The sequence below is a fragment of the Platalea leucorodia genome (genome assembly GCF_965183815.1).
Source record: "Platalea leucorodia genome assembly, chromosome: 6".
NCBI lineage: Eukaryota > Metazoa > Chordata > Aves > Pelecaniformes > Threskiornithidae > Platalea > Platalea leucorodia.
This window is the reverse complement of record NC_138828.1, coordinates 30,700,111-30,716,376: the sequence shown is the minus strand read 5'-3', so window position 1 is coordinate 30,716,376 and position 16,266 is coordinate 30,700,111. Positions and strand designations below refer to the sequence as shown.

Here is a 16,266-nt window from a genome sequence, read left to right as displayed (position 1 = left end):
GTCTACCATTCTGACAACTGACACTTGCCATAGAAAGTCTTGCACTTATCTCTTATGAGTCTGAAGATGTATGAATGAGAAAATGATCCTAATCTTTCCTTTCATATATCCTCCACCATAACAACTTTTTCTGTGTTCTGTGTGGGGAAAAAACACTTTCATATTCCTGGCAGTGTCCTGAAAGAAATGGAAACATCAGTGTTCTCCAGTATTTGCAGAAGATCCCCTATTGTCTCAGGACCCAATATGCTGCACTCTGCTATTGCTACAGAGTGGTAGCATATAGCACTCTTCAAATGTATTCACAGTATCAGGAAGCAAACTGAGCAATTGAAAATGTGTTCATCATTGTGAATGAGCAGTTCGTGTTTGGGTACGATTTTTTCAAATCTGAAAGGTTAAATGCATTTTAGTATGAAAAAAATGTCAGAAATAAAAAGCGGAAGGGCTGCCTTACTAAAGAAGAAAAGTTAGGTTAAGAAAAAGAATGTTATAAGAAAGAAACCTTCATGGCACTGCAACATGGTGAAAACTGAACTGGAAATAGTCAAATAATCAGTTCACAAGCAATCCACAGTCTTGTTAGATTAGGCAATACTTACAGTGAAAAAGATTACAAGAAAATAACTGGGAAAAATAGTTTGTATTTCTCACCAAAAGTTATTTATTTAAAACCTAAATTATTCAATATGAACAGGCCAATCAGCACTCATCTCAAAGATGCATAGGACTTAGTCTACTGAAAATTACAGCAAGATTCGCTTTTCTTTCAGTGGGATGAGAATCTGGCCTAAGAAGAGCTAACGGTTTGCTAGTCCATTGTTCAAAACTCAGTATTTTAGCTCTGTAAAGGCTAAACATTTGGGCTTAGTTTCCACATATCAGACACAGTATATGCCACTACATGTGGAGTAAGAAGTTAAAATCCAAATGTTACCTTTATTTAATGATGAACATTAAAGTTACAAAAAGAACAGCTAGTGAACATGGAAGAAAACTTGCCAAACTTAATCAAATTTTTTACTGAAGTAGATCTCTCATTACTGTTATTTCGAATGTCTTGGTGTTTCTGAAGGAATATACTGCAATACTTTGCAACACAATTGCAGATGATGTTATCAGGATTCACTTAGTGAGGTTTAATGGAACAGTACCTTTCTCTTAGCTTTGAGCTGCTCGTGATACTTGTCAGATGTGTCGCCTGGTATTTCTCCTCCCCAGAGGGTAATCCCCACTATGGAATAAGTGATGCCCATGACAAGCAGTGGAAAGCAGTAGACCAGCACAATCACAATGACATGATACCTGCAATGAAAAAGCATTAGGCTGATAAGTGCTTTCAGAGGAGCTATACCAACGGAATGGGCTGCTAGAAGTCAAGAGTGCTACTGTAGCACAAAGCATGTTTTATGTTGGCTGGCTAGTCCTTGGCGTTTTCACTGTCTTTTTGAAAGTCTTGAATTGCACTGCAAATTTATTTACATTTTAATGCAAGTGCTTTGTGGGGTTTCTAGTTCTGATTCTGAACTTGCACTAGCATAAATTAAGAATGACACTATGGTTATCAAAATTAATGACTGCAGAATAAGGTATGTTTATCCATAGCTAGCTGAATTGATTTAATTATTGCACAGCCAAGTATCCTAAGGGCAAGCAAGGCAGTTTGAGCTCCAGTCTGGACCATAAATGAAAGAGGAAAATAAGTATGTAAATGGTATCTTTATACAAAGGCCCTGATAACTGTCCTGTGTTACCCAACCTACTTCATATGGCAGATCTGTTGCACATAGGCAACACAGTTCTGTTGGCTATGTGCAACATAGTCATCGCTGCTGATGTAAACACTGGGAAAAAAAGGTAATTTCTTTTGCCTCCTGTTAGTTCCTGGTTAAATACCATCTTCAGATAAAATCCCAGTGAATGATCAGTGAAGAATCCTCAGCTATCACCAAGAGTGACCTTGCTGCCCTAAAGAGAAATATCTGTGCATGGCTTCTAAAGTGATAAAAATTATGTATGACCAGGGCCTCTTTCATCTTCCTGAAAGAGAGCAAAAGGTCAAATTTGATGCTGGATGGTTACACAGGCTTTCAGCCTTGAACACAGAGTTCATCTTAAATGCCAATGAAGACATGAAAGGGCAGATAATGTTTCTATGGCTAGGTAACCACTTATTCCTAATTCTGCCAGAGGGACAAATAGGATATATTCAATTTAATTGACTGTTATTCTACACTTTCAGAAACTGGAACCAGTTATAGGTTTTACAGTTTTCTTGGACTGATACCTGAGATAAGTAACTGTGATAGTGTAACAGAATGAAGTGGGAAAATCCAACCTTCTCATGAAGAGATCCAGAGAAAAGAGTCTGGCTGGAAATACTTGTTTTCCTGGTTAGGATGAAAAGGAAGCTTGCTTTGAATTGCATGTTCTGTCCTCATTTCTGACCATCTCTGTCTGTATAGAAGTAGTCATCTTAGGTGAAGCAATCATGGTAAACATGCAGTATGGGATGGAGAACACTTAAAAAAGTGGAAGAGAATAAATGTGTTCCACTTATCACTTAAAATGCTCTGTCTTCCTAGCTTAGAAAACTTGCTTTACATTTCTCAGCGATCAGTGCTTTTAGTTCTTCTGCATGTAGAGTATCTGTGTGATACTCTACAGCTTTTGCCAACTCCATTGCAAGTGTAGATACCACCATGCACAAGTTAAAAGAACAAAAGCTTACGTAAAATGCTGTTTTGGACCACCTGGCCATGCTACATAGCAAACAGTTCTCCCAGGCATCACCTTGGTTATGGAGTATAGGCACTGGGGAAAGGCCAACAGGAAAGCCAAAATCCATATGCTCCCAATAACCACCTTGGTAGCAGTTGCAGAGAGCCTAGGTTTCAGGGGATCAATAATGGCCATGTATCTGTAAAAGAAAGCAAAAACCTGTGCATAAGAAACCTTCAGAGATTAGGATGTATCTAGAATCAACCAAAGCTTGGGGTTGTGAGACGGATAAAAGCAGAGGTATTTGTCTTCCTGGAGTTCTGATATCTGTGATCTTTGGGTGGTTCAGCCCCCATGAAGGCAGTGCTGGAAGAAAAAGAAGGTTCATGGAATATTATTTTAAAGCTGTGGGACACCCAGTTAACCATATGTATACCAATAGAGCAACTATTTCTCAAAGAGTTAGTTAATCCTGTTACTGCACAACCTGATTGAAAAGCAACAATACAGCTGGATCCTCTGTTACTCTGCTACATAATACAGGGTTTATCTCTAATGAAAAGATTAACAGCCAAGCTGTCAGGATTATTAGTCATCTGTCCAAAAGCTACAGGAACCTGATAAGTCCACATGCATTTATTTCAGTAAATATAGACTGTCTTCGGATCATCTGCCAAAGGGCCCCAGACTGCAACTGGTTCATACAGAGATTGAGAGAGGAGCCATATGAGTGTTTCCTCAGTCAACGTAGAAGTGATAAAAAATAGATGCATAAAGCATGAAAGCATCTCATTTGCTTTCTCAGTTCCTGTGTTCTCAGGTAGGATAGCATTCTTCTTGCTGCCCTATAATTGTATTGGCAACCCATATATGCTGATAACTTTAGAAGAACATGCAATAAATAATTAAAAAGTTTACTCTAAGTAAGTACAATTTAAAAGCTTAGGAAAAAAGAGAAACAGGAAGGCATCAAGACTGACAGTAAAAGAAAAACAAGTCTTGTTTTCTGTCTTCTGATCTCTGTTATAGATGCAAGGAACAAGGGAGACAGAAATTGTGTATTTTATAAGCTCCATATCACATCCTTCATGTGTTTTTCACATTTTTCTTAGCATGGCTACTGCTTTGATTTCTGGGCTAAACCCTGAATTAAGGTATATTCCACCAGCTTTCCTGATCACACTATTTTGTTTCATTTAACAATGACCAAATAATGACTTGCAAAATCATTAATCATATTAATTAGATAGGAACACTATTCAAAATTTCTTCCACTATTAGGGGAATGCTGATAAGTATCAGCCAGAATCACATTTAAAGAAATTTTTGTACTTCCATAAAACCAAGGAGATACTGGCTATACATATCTCCATATTGTGTTACCGATATAGCGTACTGAATAACTAACTGCATGTTCTTTAATCTGACATCCTAATGTTTTCCAAAACAGCCCAAGGAAATGGTTTTTACATTAATATTTCGCTTCAGATCCGGAGGCTTCTCACAGTACATTAAAAAATCCTTTTATTCATGATTGCAACACAATGCTCTTTGTGAGTTAATGTAGGAGTTAACAGATCAGTAATTTAAATCAAGAAATTTCCATTGAAGTATTCAGTGTATCTGTACTTATTCAGGAAACCAAAGATCTGCCCTTCTGAAGTCATTGGTAGCATTGATATTCTACACGGTGTTGCCCAAACCATTGCTTTTCTGAAATCAGAATAGCAATGATTTAGAAGCTCCTCAGGAATAACCAGGGCAAGTCAAAAGGAAACTAACAAAATTAAAATATTTTTTCTGTATTTTCTTGTATTTTTTTTTATTTTCATATTATATGAAAACACCTGAAGCAGATAGAAAACTGGGATGAATATGAAAACCAACTTGAATGTTTTGCTAATGAGAGTTTTCCAAATTTCTAGGAGAATGTCTGGATCAGTTTCAACAGTTTGTCATCAGTCACAGTGATTAGTACTAATTCTGGAAGAAGCAAACTCATTGCCAAAGAATAATTATGGCCCATATACTTTTACTGTCTTTCACAGTACACATGTCCAGTTATCTGGTTGTCTTTGACAAGATTATTGGAGTATATCAGTGATTTCCAAAAGGTCCTCTTTGTTTCCATTGTCTCCAGCCTTCATGCCTGATAACTGCCCTTGTCCCTGTCTGTTTCAGGTTTTAAATACAGCTAGAAAGTCAAACCACACCTATTCCAGCCTACATGCGTAGAGAAAATACTTTCAGAACTTTCCAGTATTGCTTTCTTCCTTGTGTCATTTATACCATCTAAAGGAATTGCAATAAGTAAAAGATGTACTGTGGCTCTTCATCTACTCTTTCTCTACATTTCTACCTCATATAAAGATGGACTGGGATAGATTCAGAGACTATTTTCTGTATGGAAAATTACATAGGCAGTAATAGGCATTGTATAGCAGGATTGTGGAAAAAAAATCCCTTTATCTTATAAGCATTTGTAGATTTTGTGCTATTGTTGAGACTTGAGGTGTTGCTGTGGGGCTTAGAAGTTATAAAATCAGTTTACTTTACACTCACAGAGAATGAATTATTTTGTAGGTAAGCAAGCATAAATTAGTAGATCCTATTTCAAAGTGACACTAATATGCGATTATTGTTATTTTTCTTGTCTGTTTGTCCTTTCGACATTCATAGATAAAAAAATTTCAAAGCCATTCATGATGTTTACTTTTTCTGTTCTCATCTTCTGCCTTGGCTTTAGATCATGAGAACCCTTCTTATAGTGTTATGTGACTGACTGGGTCTGTGCTTCCAAATCCAGGCGGGATTTGAATTGAAATCCATTGAAATCAATGGATAAGCTGCCATTGATTTGAATCAATCCTTTTTTGGATGAATAAGTTCTGTTCTGCTGCAATTAGAAGAGTACTACTCATTTAAAATGAAGGAAAGTGTGACATGTCCTAATTGTTACAGTATACATCTAGGTTCTAGGCAGACTTGCCCAAGATTTTTATGTACAGACATTAGCTACAAGACAATAATAATAGTAATATTCATAACATAATGCTCCTGAGAAGAATTTGTGTAAGTAATCTTCTGCATCCATATTTACCCGCTATGGCAAACAAATTTCATTCAAGATATTGCTACTTCTTGGAAATTTCATACTTGAGAGATGGGTAATTATAGAATAGATCTTTGTTTTAGCAAAAATAACCCTGTTTATAGTTAACCATCAAATATGTGATAAGTATCTGCCATCATAGCGGTACTCAGCCTTTAATAGACATGATAACTGTGCTAATACCTTAAAACATCTAAATGCTGTCAGAAACGGAGTGATCTAAACCAACTTCAGTTCTGAATCATCAATTTCCATATCTAGAATTTCAAGCCTATTACTTTTGCATTGTTTTTACTGCACATACATATTTTTTCCCACAGGGTAATTAGTTCCCCTTTCCTTTACCTGCTTTTTGGTTTTTTTTCAGCTAAACCAGTGCTTTTGGTATCCCACACTATGAAATAACTTTATTCAAGTGCTGGGTGTCTTGTCCTGAGAGAGCAGCAGATCTCATGAAAATATACATCAGTTAGATTGTTGCCCTCTACACCCTAGTTCTTCTCCTCCAAAGAGTAAGTACAACTTGGTAATGAAGGTAAGTTTGTAGTCATGAGTCCTGTCTTTCAAATTGACCTAGCTTGAGCGTGGGCTGCCAGATACTGTCCAAAATATTTGATGATCTTTACCTGTAGTAAGTGATAACCCATAAACAAGTCATCATTTTCACATGCTTGTGGGACTCTTAAAGCATCTCCTCCTAGCCTGGAATCATTCCTTTTAATTGCTAGTTTTTTTCAGATTGCACATTGACATTATTTTATGTGCTATTGTCAGATTTCTAGTACATTCACGTTATTCTTATTCCCAGCTATATTATTCTTATTCCCAATAGGCAGCAGGAGTAATTCTCTTTGGCTAAAATATAATTCTGTTGTTTTATCTCCCTGTCTAGTGTCTGCCCTTTAAAGATGTGGATTGTTTGTGTGAAACGACTCATACAGATATACTGATGGAAATTTTAACTATTGGCTGTCTGAGTGAGGTAAGTCAAAGGACAAGGATCAGATGAAAAGCAGGCTACTTGTCTTTCTTGTTGAAATTTGAGTGATAAGCCAACAGCCTAACTTTTGTACAAGATAGATTACAAAAACGTAGCAGGCAGACATTCTAACAAACAAGATGGGGAGGAGGTGGAGGAGCCTTGACCATTCCCTCAATAATGCCTTTGTGCAGGAAGGACTTACCTGACCAGAGACTATTGACAGCTTTCTACTACTGAGCCTTTTATAACAAATCTTACTTATTATAATTTGCCAGTATACTAACAATTGCAATGAATTATCTAACTTTTTCCCTAAGTGGCTTTTCTTAGAAACAAAATTGCTTAATTAACCTAGTGAGATATTACTTTATAGCTGCAATTGTTACACTCACTCAAATTTGTCATATAAGTTTGGTAGCATTTTCCTAGAGAAGCTATCATTGCCATAGTTAGGGATAGTGGAAAATGTGGAATGACTCTCAGTTGCAGGTTAAAAAACATGTCCGTAGTTGAGGTATCTCTGGATGTTAATCTCTGTAGCCAAAAGAAGCCCAGAAGAGAATTGAGTTCTTCCTGCAGTTAGCTGTCATTTGCAAAGGAGGCTTAGCCATTCCTTCCTATAACTTTGTTTGCTGGAAATGTTACCTTGCCATTACTGGTGCCTAAGGGTGGTAAATTGGTTGTCTATCTCTTTAGCCTCAACCTGAAGGAGCAGTAGCTAATTTTTCAGTTGGCCCTTGCCTTTGATCTCTGTTCATTTTGGCTAGAGTGTTTCCATCAGGAATGAAAGCTCCTGCTAGTACAGGCTAGAGGTTCCATGCTTAGGTGTTGCTCAGAAAATCAGTGAGGTGAGGAGGCCAAGTATGGGATAATGTGTATGTATGATGCAGGATATTCATAGAATCATAGAATCATTAAGGTTGGAAAAGACCCTTAAGATCATCGAGTCCAACCATTAGATCATCGAGTCCAACCATCCAAACCAACATTGCCCCCATATATTCCAGTTATTCATGGCTGACAACCGTCTGTCGTCTTTCATGGTGTAGCTCTGTCATTAGGGCTGCTATAATAGCAGATAGAAATTGGGTTGAGAGAGGAGACAATAAGAAAGGAAACTGCAGTGATGTAAAGGCAAAAGACGTATGAGAAAAATCAGCCCTAGTGGACCAGAGATTCCAAGGTAAGTAGAACTGTTAGGAAAGCACAATGTTTTGGCAGTAGGGCTCTGTGGTGGCAAGCCCTTTTGCCTCTGAAAGTGTATGGGTGAGAACTCCCAAAGAGTTGTTGTCTCTGTGATCAGCCAACCACAAACTGTGTGCAAGAGGAACAGATGGAGTTCTCTGATGCTCTGATGTCATCTGTCTTAATGACTGTTCCGCTTCTCCACTGTTCTTTCAAGTGGCCTGAACTTATGTAGTCCTTCTGAAGTCAGTGAAAGTGGCGAGTGCTGAGGCCCTCGTAGGTCCCCTATGTTCTGTCATATTTATACACAGACATTGGACCTCCCCGCACCTCTGTCTCTAAGGACGCTAAAAGATGGTAGGTATTTGAGCTGAAGGAGAATTTACAACATCTACAAGCAACTGAAGACTTGTTACACCTCTGAAAAGAGTTCTGTAGCCACACAAACATTATTCAGTGGGGTGCTGTGCCAGTTTGCTTTGCAGTCTTTGGACATTTACTGTTCAGTCAGTCACCAGGCTGGAACAATGGGACCCCCTGCCAAACAAAGGGCTCTGAACTCTCACTGAGGTCGTTTGATTTCAAGGATCGGACTTCTAATGCTTTCTTACTCCAGTGGGAGCTGTGGAGAACGCCACAGATAGCTTGTTCCACACAACAAAGCGGGGATGCTGAATCTAAAGTACATATCAATTGAAAAGAATTAACTCATTATGCTCATTTATCGCAACAAGCAGAAGCCATTATTACCCCATCTAACATAAACACTAACACTTGGAAAATAATTATAAGACAGAATATGCACATTTAGAAATTTAGGGATGTAAATATGTGCAAGTAGAGACTCAAGCCAACACTTGCAAGAATGTGGATTATTCAACATCTGCACTATGTTCTGTGTATTACTCTAAAGCATTTTTAGGTAGCACTTCAGTTTCATCACTAGAATCATTAGCATGTGATTTTGTTTGCTGTGATCATGCTATATCCCACTGTCATCACTTTTCTGCCAGCCTTGGCTTGTGTTAGTCTTTGTCCCTAGCTAATTACTACTGAAGTTAGCAAGAGTCTTTCCATTGAACTTAATGAGAAATCAGCGAGGCTGCAAGATACAATGACGGGTGCATCATGGTGTGCTTGCTGCAGTGCTCTTCTCCTTCAAGACTGTTTTCTTATCTACTGGGGTCAGAACAGATCTAGTTTCCTTCAGAACTGCTCAGTTTGGCTGGAGTCTACAATTTACTGTTTGGTACTTGTTTCTTGGGTTCATCAAATCAAGAAAATCTGTTTTCTCTGAAACAATAATAGAGACTGTCCTCATTTGAATAACATTGATAAACTCTTTAAGCCAGTGGTTATAATGACAGCATAATCATGTAGCTCTGTTGCAGTTTGCAAATAACATAAGAGACAAAGAGCCAGTAAGTACTATAAAAGCTTCTGAAGTTTATGTATTATGGTCCTGACAGTAGAAAAGATAAAAAAAAATCCTAATTTATCTTTTTGTAAAACAGCATACACTGACTAATGCAGGCAGGCAGGCAGGAAAATCTTCCCTCTTTAACACACGATTTAGAAAATTGTAGCAAAAATATATAAGACACTTTTAAAACAAAACAATGTTCAAAATTGGATCCTACAAATGCCCATCTGGAGACACAGTTGGAACCCTTTAATCATCCTAAGTGATTTGTTTCACCTGTTTACAGTGTGTTTATAAACTCAAATGGGGAAAAAAGTAATCAATTCAGCCCCAGATTGTAACAGGAAATCAGGACTTGACAAAGGAAGAGACTGAAAGGAAATCATAATGCTTGAACACAAGTGGCTCGTCAACAGCAGACAGCAGAGTGCACTTCCTTCGTGAATGCGTGGATGCTGTTATTCCCTCAAAAGAGAAGCTGGTTTTGAAACTTTGTATTTGGAATCAACGGGCAATTAAGAAACTTGGGTAGTGAAATGGCTATGATTCCCTGCCCTTATTTAAAGCATCGTTGTGGAAAATCCTACAAAAGGTCTCTGTAATGTAGATACAGGAGACTAAAGGGGATGGAATGAACTGTGAGATTTTAGAGGCATTTTTTTGTATGATGAAAGCCAAATCTTTAACTTTTGTATTCTTTAATCTTCATTTTCTACCTGCTAGTGCAAGGCTCCATCTTTTATTGTGGGAGTGGTCTGTATTCATTCATTTAGACTGACTTTCTCTGCAGGAGGCGTGGCTATGGGTATTTTCGGAGGACTATCTCAGACTGTTGATTAAGACCGGTTTTGGTGGCCAGAAGGATCTACAGTGAACAATGTTACTGTTACACAATGATCACCGTAAAGCTAACAGCATAAAGAAAGAGTGTATGACAGCGTGACAGATAAACAAACACATTGTACAGTTGAGAGACCAGTGGGCAATATCCCAGAGGGATAACTTGGCCTTGATTTACCCAGAGGCACATGTGCTGCTCTTGGTGAATGGCTGTCGTGCTTTGAGCAGGGGGTAACACTGCAGTTTCTCTGAAATCAGGACTAGTGTCCAATGCCTTGCTTTTAGGTGCCTCCTAACAGAAACCTTAAAACAGTAATATTGAAATTCTTCAGTATAGCTGAGTTCTCATAAACAGTGCAATACTTTCTACTTGAGGAACATTTTGGTAACTGGCAGTGGGATAAATTTTTATAAGTATGTAATTGATTTTACACAATGTATTCTATACCTATGCATATTGATAGAAAAGGGATAACACTTTTCTTTGGTCTGTCTCATAAAATGATGGACTAACTGACCTCCCCTGACAGAAGGGCTTCCCTTTCTCCTATTCTTTCAATACGATCTACCTGGGCTATCAAGGACCGGTATCAATGCAAAGTCTACAAAAACAGCTCCATCTGCACAGACTACAACCCACTCTGTTATTGCCTGCATTTCTGATGCTGTCACCTGAATGGCTTCCTTCTTATTTCTGCAGTTATTTTGAAATAATTTTATTTTAAGTAAACACAAATATGTGAATGATACAAATTTCTTTCCTGGTTGGTAAATCAGTCAGAAATACATGCATATAGGCAATAACATTCAAGGAAAAAAAAAAAGAAAACAAAAAAACCCAACCTTTGACTATCTTTGAAAAGCACTACAGGCTATATTACATAACAAACCACAGATACATCTTTTAATAGTTTTCATTAAGCTATAAATAAGGGCACTGAGAAAATGTATTTAAGGCTAAGACTCTGTCTAAAACGAACTTCTTATTTGAACATATGGTTCGAACTTGTCAGATGATGTTTCCTGCCTGGAACAAGAAGACTTGGGGCTAGTCGCTGTTGTAAATGTTGCTTATACTCCTCAAGATATTGGCGTATCAACCTCATCGTTTTCACTGCATCTTTTGAAAGCTGCTTGTTAAACAGAATATTTACTTAATGCAAAACAAAGAGGAAAAAATAGCTGTTATGTCTATATTTATTCCCAAACTGTATCAGCATGTTATCAATAACATAACCATTTTTGATGCTATTATGTTGACCCACGTTGAGCAGCAGTAAGCCTTGTAGGCTGTTTTGCAGTAATGCAGAACATTGGTGCATCATAAATGTAATTTTACTTACATTTGTATGAAATATTGGCATATATATGTCATTCTTTTAAATTAATTTTGCATATAAAGATATCTAATATATATGTAATAGCTCTTCAAAGACCAAAAGTTTGCTTGCATGCTGGGAAGAAAAGAAATGGTAAGATGTGAATAAGATCAGCAACTACTCATTGTCACTGTTAGAATACCATGTTTAATTCCAGAGCAGTTGCTTTTACAAAGAGTTAAACTTGTTGAAATGAGAAAATCATTATGGAATTGCTGAGAGAACAATAACTGAGAAAGTCATACTGTAGATGGGCTAATAACAAGGAAAAACGCATAAAAATGTACTAAGTGCTCTATCGAAGGCATGTTATTTTATGCTGTATTGCTACATCTCCATACTTCCACTTTAACCATCAGATATCTGCAGAGAATTTCTAGGCCTACACACAGAACCGGCTGTATAATGAGGCAATCTTGGGATTGGAAATTAATTGCCAGCGTACATGGACCACCTCTTTTGCATGCTAAGAACTAGTAGGAAGGGACACTGGGTCTTCAATGGCCAGGGCCAGGTGGCTTAAATTCTGCCTAAGTTACTGTTTTTAATATGTCCAAGAACTGTACCACAGCCAGTAGTCACAGATGGAGTTAAGACACACGAGCCTTTAGGATCATGCACTGGCCAGTGGCAAGGGCATATTGGCTCCAGAACTACCCCCTATTCAGTTTATCTTAGGCTATTTTAAAAGTTTATCCCCATAAGGTAGCTAAAGGGACTATTGCACTGGAAGCAATGTAACTGTAGCATGAGCTACAGAAGAAGGAAAGAATGAATGCCTATGAAGCAGTACAGTGTAAAATCTGTGCTGCTTCTGATACTTGAGTTGGCTTGGTAAAAGCTACCTGTGGTATCTCTGCAGTAGGCTGCAAACAGCCTGTTGGAAAAGAAGCAGAAGGCAGGGGAAAAAGACTACCAGGAAAGGGTGGTCAGAAGTGTGGATAAACCCACATAAATCTGAGTCTATGTTCAATGACCAGGTGGTTGTATAGCATCATACTGTATGAGGATGATACTTTCGTCCTCGGCTCCAGATGCAGCAGACCCCACTGCAGGAACTGTCCCGTAATTTCACAGTGCACACAACTTAGACAACATGGTCTACAGAATCAGATGTGAAAGGAAACATGTACTGCCTGGGACCTCTGCTCAGTGATCTCTAGAATCACAGTGACTCATTCACACTCTGTGAACATTTGGACGTTCTAAAATGATCAGTGGAGCACATCACGATATACTTTTTAGTGAGTTGCAACGCATGGCCTTTCAGTATTTTGGGATGTTAACAATTTCTACTGGAAAATCATCCAATAAGATCCCATCATTTCAGTTCCCTCAGTAGCTTTATCCTAATTTGTAGCGCTTTTTTAAAAATTTTTAAATGAACATGAATGTGTAAGGATGAGTTTACCGGGTCAAAACTAAAGCAGAGTGTCCTGTCGAAGCACTGGCTGAACTGTTACAGAAGGCAAATTGGAACCAAAGTTTTAAAAAATGTCCACCCAGCTGCTCTGTGCCCTGGAATAGGGCAGTCGGTACATCCAAGGACATTCCTTGGGATTCACTTTGACCCTCAGTTTTCCCCTTGAGTGTGCAGAAGTGTTCTGCAGAGGTAGTCGGGAAATAGTTGAAAGTACTGAACGCATCAGGTATGATTTGGTATAAAAGGAAAAGGAATAGCAGTGTGAACAGGGAAGGAGGGATAGACTGCTCTTCTGTTTATTTTACCTGATGCTCCTTGGTACTACAGAGAGCTCACCTAAACACAGCTGTGGCATTGCTCACTGTGCTCCCACCAAGGGAAGCTTTTGAGTTGTCTTTGGGGGCAGGTGAGCTTGGAAGATATGGTGGCGTGGAAATTGTGATTTCTTCAGGGGATTTTCAGAAAAGAAATAGATCAGAGTGAATAGCAGTAATAATTGACTCACTTTTGAGCACCAGTGTCTCATATTGCTAAACCAAGGAAAACATTTCCAATATATTTGTATCTGTCCATTGCACTTCAGTCAGCATGGAGCAGAGCTATTCTTTACTCACTCCAGAAATGCACCCTTCGGATTTCCAAGGAACTGTATTCACCTTCGTTTCCAGTTTACTAGCATAGATTTAGGAACTTTCAAGGTATTAAGTACTACATCTCTGTGGATATTTTTGTCAGAAAAATGAAAAAACCTTACTCAGAGCATCCTACTAACTGCTCCACTAATGACACGATCAGCTGCAGCAATAACATTTAAAACATCAAGCTAGGTGAGAATCTTAAGCTAAACCCAAATTGACAATGGAAGAAATCTTTGCCTGGTTAAAGATAGTATCACTGGCTTTATACTACCTCCTCCATTATTAATGGGAAGTAACACTTGGGAACAAGATACATCAGTGGCAGGAGGAAAGTGTACTGATTTCTTCCTGTCTTCACCCATCCCTGGAGCAGAGAGGTAGAAGAGTTGCAAAGAATCTCATTTTCTCTTTAATTTTTAGCTTTACACAACAGAAATGCATCTGAGAATTCCACCTAAAATTTGCAATTAGTAGGGCCAACAGAAAAGCATTATTATGAACTTGTCCACAGCACAGGCAAAAGGCACAACAACATGTTTCCCAATCTTTGCACATGGAAATGAGAAATAACATTTCAGAAGATGGACTGAACCTTATAAAATCTTAACTACCACCACCAGAAAGTGCTGCAGTTCTGCCAAGTCACTTCAGGCAAGATGCATAACGTGATTTGAATATGTAGAAAGGAGTTTTGTGAGTAATTCCAGTGCATTGCTAAAAGGAATAAGAAATCTAAAGTACAAAGTGATCTGGTTTTCTGAATGAAAATTCAGGAATTTATTTGATTTCTAAGGCACGGGGTGAATTATCTTTCCAGTACAACAAACGTGAAAATGATCATAAAAAAAGGAATATTTCCCAGGGAAGACTCACAGCACCTTCTGAGAAAGATGGTCCATCAAAGCATCTCTGTTGGAAACCTGACAGCTACATCTCCCCTTTACTCTATGGAGACTACAGCTGTCCTATTCTATTATTGTCAAGAGCACAAAGGTAAAGTTTTTCCCTGTCCTGTTGTCTTTCACAGTCACAAAGGCTTGTTTTGCTGCAAGTAATCAGAAAAAATCAAGCACTTAGAAACCGTGTTCCTACCAGACCTCTGGATATGCACAGATGGCAATGTAAATAGTCTCATTAGTTAAAATCAGGAGGAACCAAGCAGCTCAGAGCTGTCTGTGAGAAGAGCTATTAAAAACAGAGTCTGAAGTGATTTCTGAGGAGGAGGCAAATGCCTCTGCCAGCTGCAGAAATACAAAGAGGAGGGAAATTTGAAATCCTCTCCTTTCACACACAATCTCTAAAACTCTTTATCAGTACGAATTAGATGACATTGACTGAGGGACAGGTACTGTTTCCACAGGTGGGGAAGCAAAACCCTGAGCAATTGTTGCTGTTACAGAATTAGTATTAAAAGATGGAGCACAGAGAGCACCTGAAGTCAAACAGAGAGAGGAAGTGTCTGTTGTGAAAGAAAGCAAGAGAGTAAAACCAGTGAAAGGCTGAAGGAGAAAGACCAAAGACAGGGAGAAAAACAGTGTGTTAGGGAGAGATCTTAAAGAAGTACAGAGCAGCACAATCAATGAACTACTGAGGGCTCTGCCTCTCATCATGTGATGATTGTTATCTCTGTATTTTTATTTCAGCAGAGAACCTGATCTCAGTCTCTCACCCCTAAACTTTTCCTCTCTTTTCTCACCTGTCCACAGCTATCGCTGTCATGGAGTAGATGCTGGCGAAGACAGCTGTGATTGGGAAGAAGTTGTGGAAGCGACAGTAAGCCTCTCCAAAGTACCACTCACTGTGCAGCGCATAGATGAAGTTGATGAGAGTATTGAAAGCAGCCATGGAGGCATCGGAGAAGGCCAGGTTCACCAGGAAGTAATTGGTTACTGTCCTCATGCGCTTGTGAGCCAGGATAATCCAGATGACAATGAGATTTCCAAAAACGGCCACTGCCACCACACCACCGTAAGCCAGAGACCACAGGGCAATGCGCCAAGAGGGTTGCACAAACTGATTGGAGAAGTTGGCTGCTGAGGATGCTACAGGGGGCGACGCGTTTCCAGCTGGCAGTTCCAGTGCCTGTCCCCAGGGATCGCCCGCTGCAGCAAGGCTCATGTTCCACCTGCTGCTCATGCTCATGTTCCAGTTGGCTGTGGGGACAGAAGTCATCTTGGATGTTCCTCTCCTTTCTTCCAGGAATGATGTGCCTCTCCCACCTTCCTCTCCCAACCCTCCAAAATCCCCACTAACAGGTAAGAAGAAAGAAAGAAAGAAAATAAAAAAGAAAGTAAGGCAGCACAGCAGGTACTGGTAAAGAGAGATCTGTCTGAAAAAGCTTGGGCTACAGTGTTCAAACCGTTAGAAATGCTGTACCAGCTGAGTCGGGAAAGCTACCTCTGGGTAGAACAGCATCCCATTCCTCCTCTGTACGGCCACCTCTTGCTTTTGGTTTTGCTGAAGGAGAAGGGGACTGGGAGCCAAGGCACATTTTATAGGCTTGTGAGTTCCCAACGTCATGAAGGGAGTGGAGCGATAAGCTCCGTCGGCTGGTAAGATAACA

General features: G+C 39.0%; 1 protein-coding gene across 1 annotated transcript in view; it reads right to left on the bottom strand.

Annotated features, from left to right (window-relative positions):
- Positions 1–15,875, bottom strand: part of TACR3 (tachykinin receptor 3) — a gene marked incomplete at both ends in the record, with an annotated part of 37,758 nt that extends 21,883 nt beyond the window's left edge. The window contains 3 exons of the mRNA XM_082316500.1: positions 1,155–1,305; positions 2,732–2,920; positions 15,400–15,875. Of these exons, the coding sequence (XP_082172626.1) occupies positions 1,155–1,305; positions 2,732–2,920; positions 15,400–15,875 (816 nt within the window). The remainder of the gene's footprint in view (positions 1–1,154; positions 1,306–2,731; positions 2,921–15,399) is intronic.
- Between the last annotated feature and the right edge of the window lie 391 nt (positions 15,876–16,266).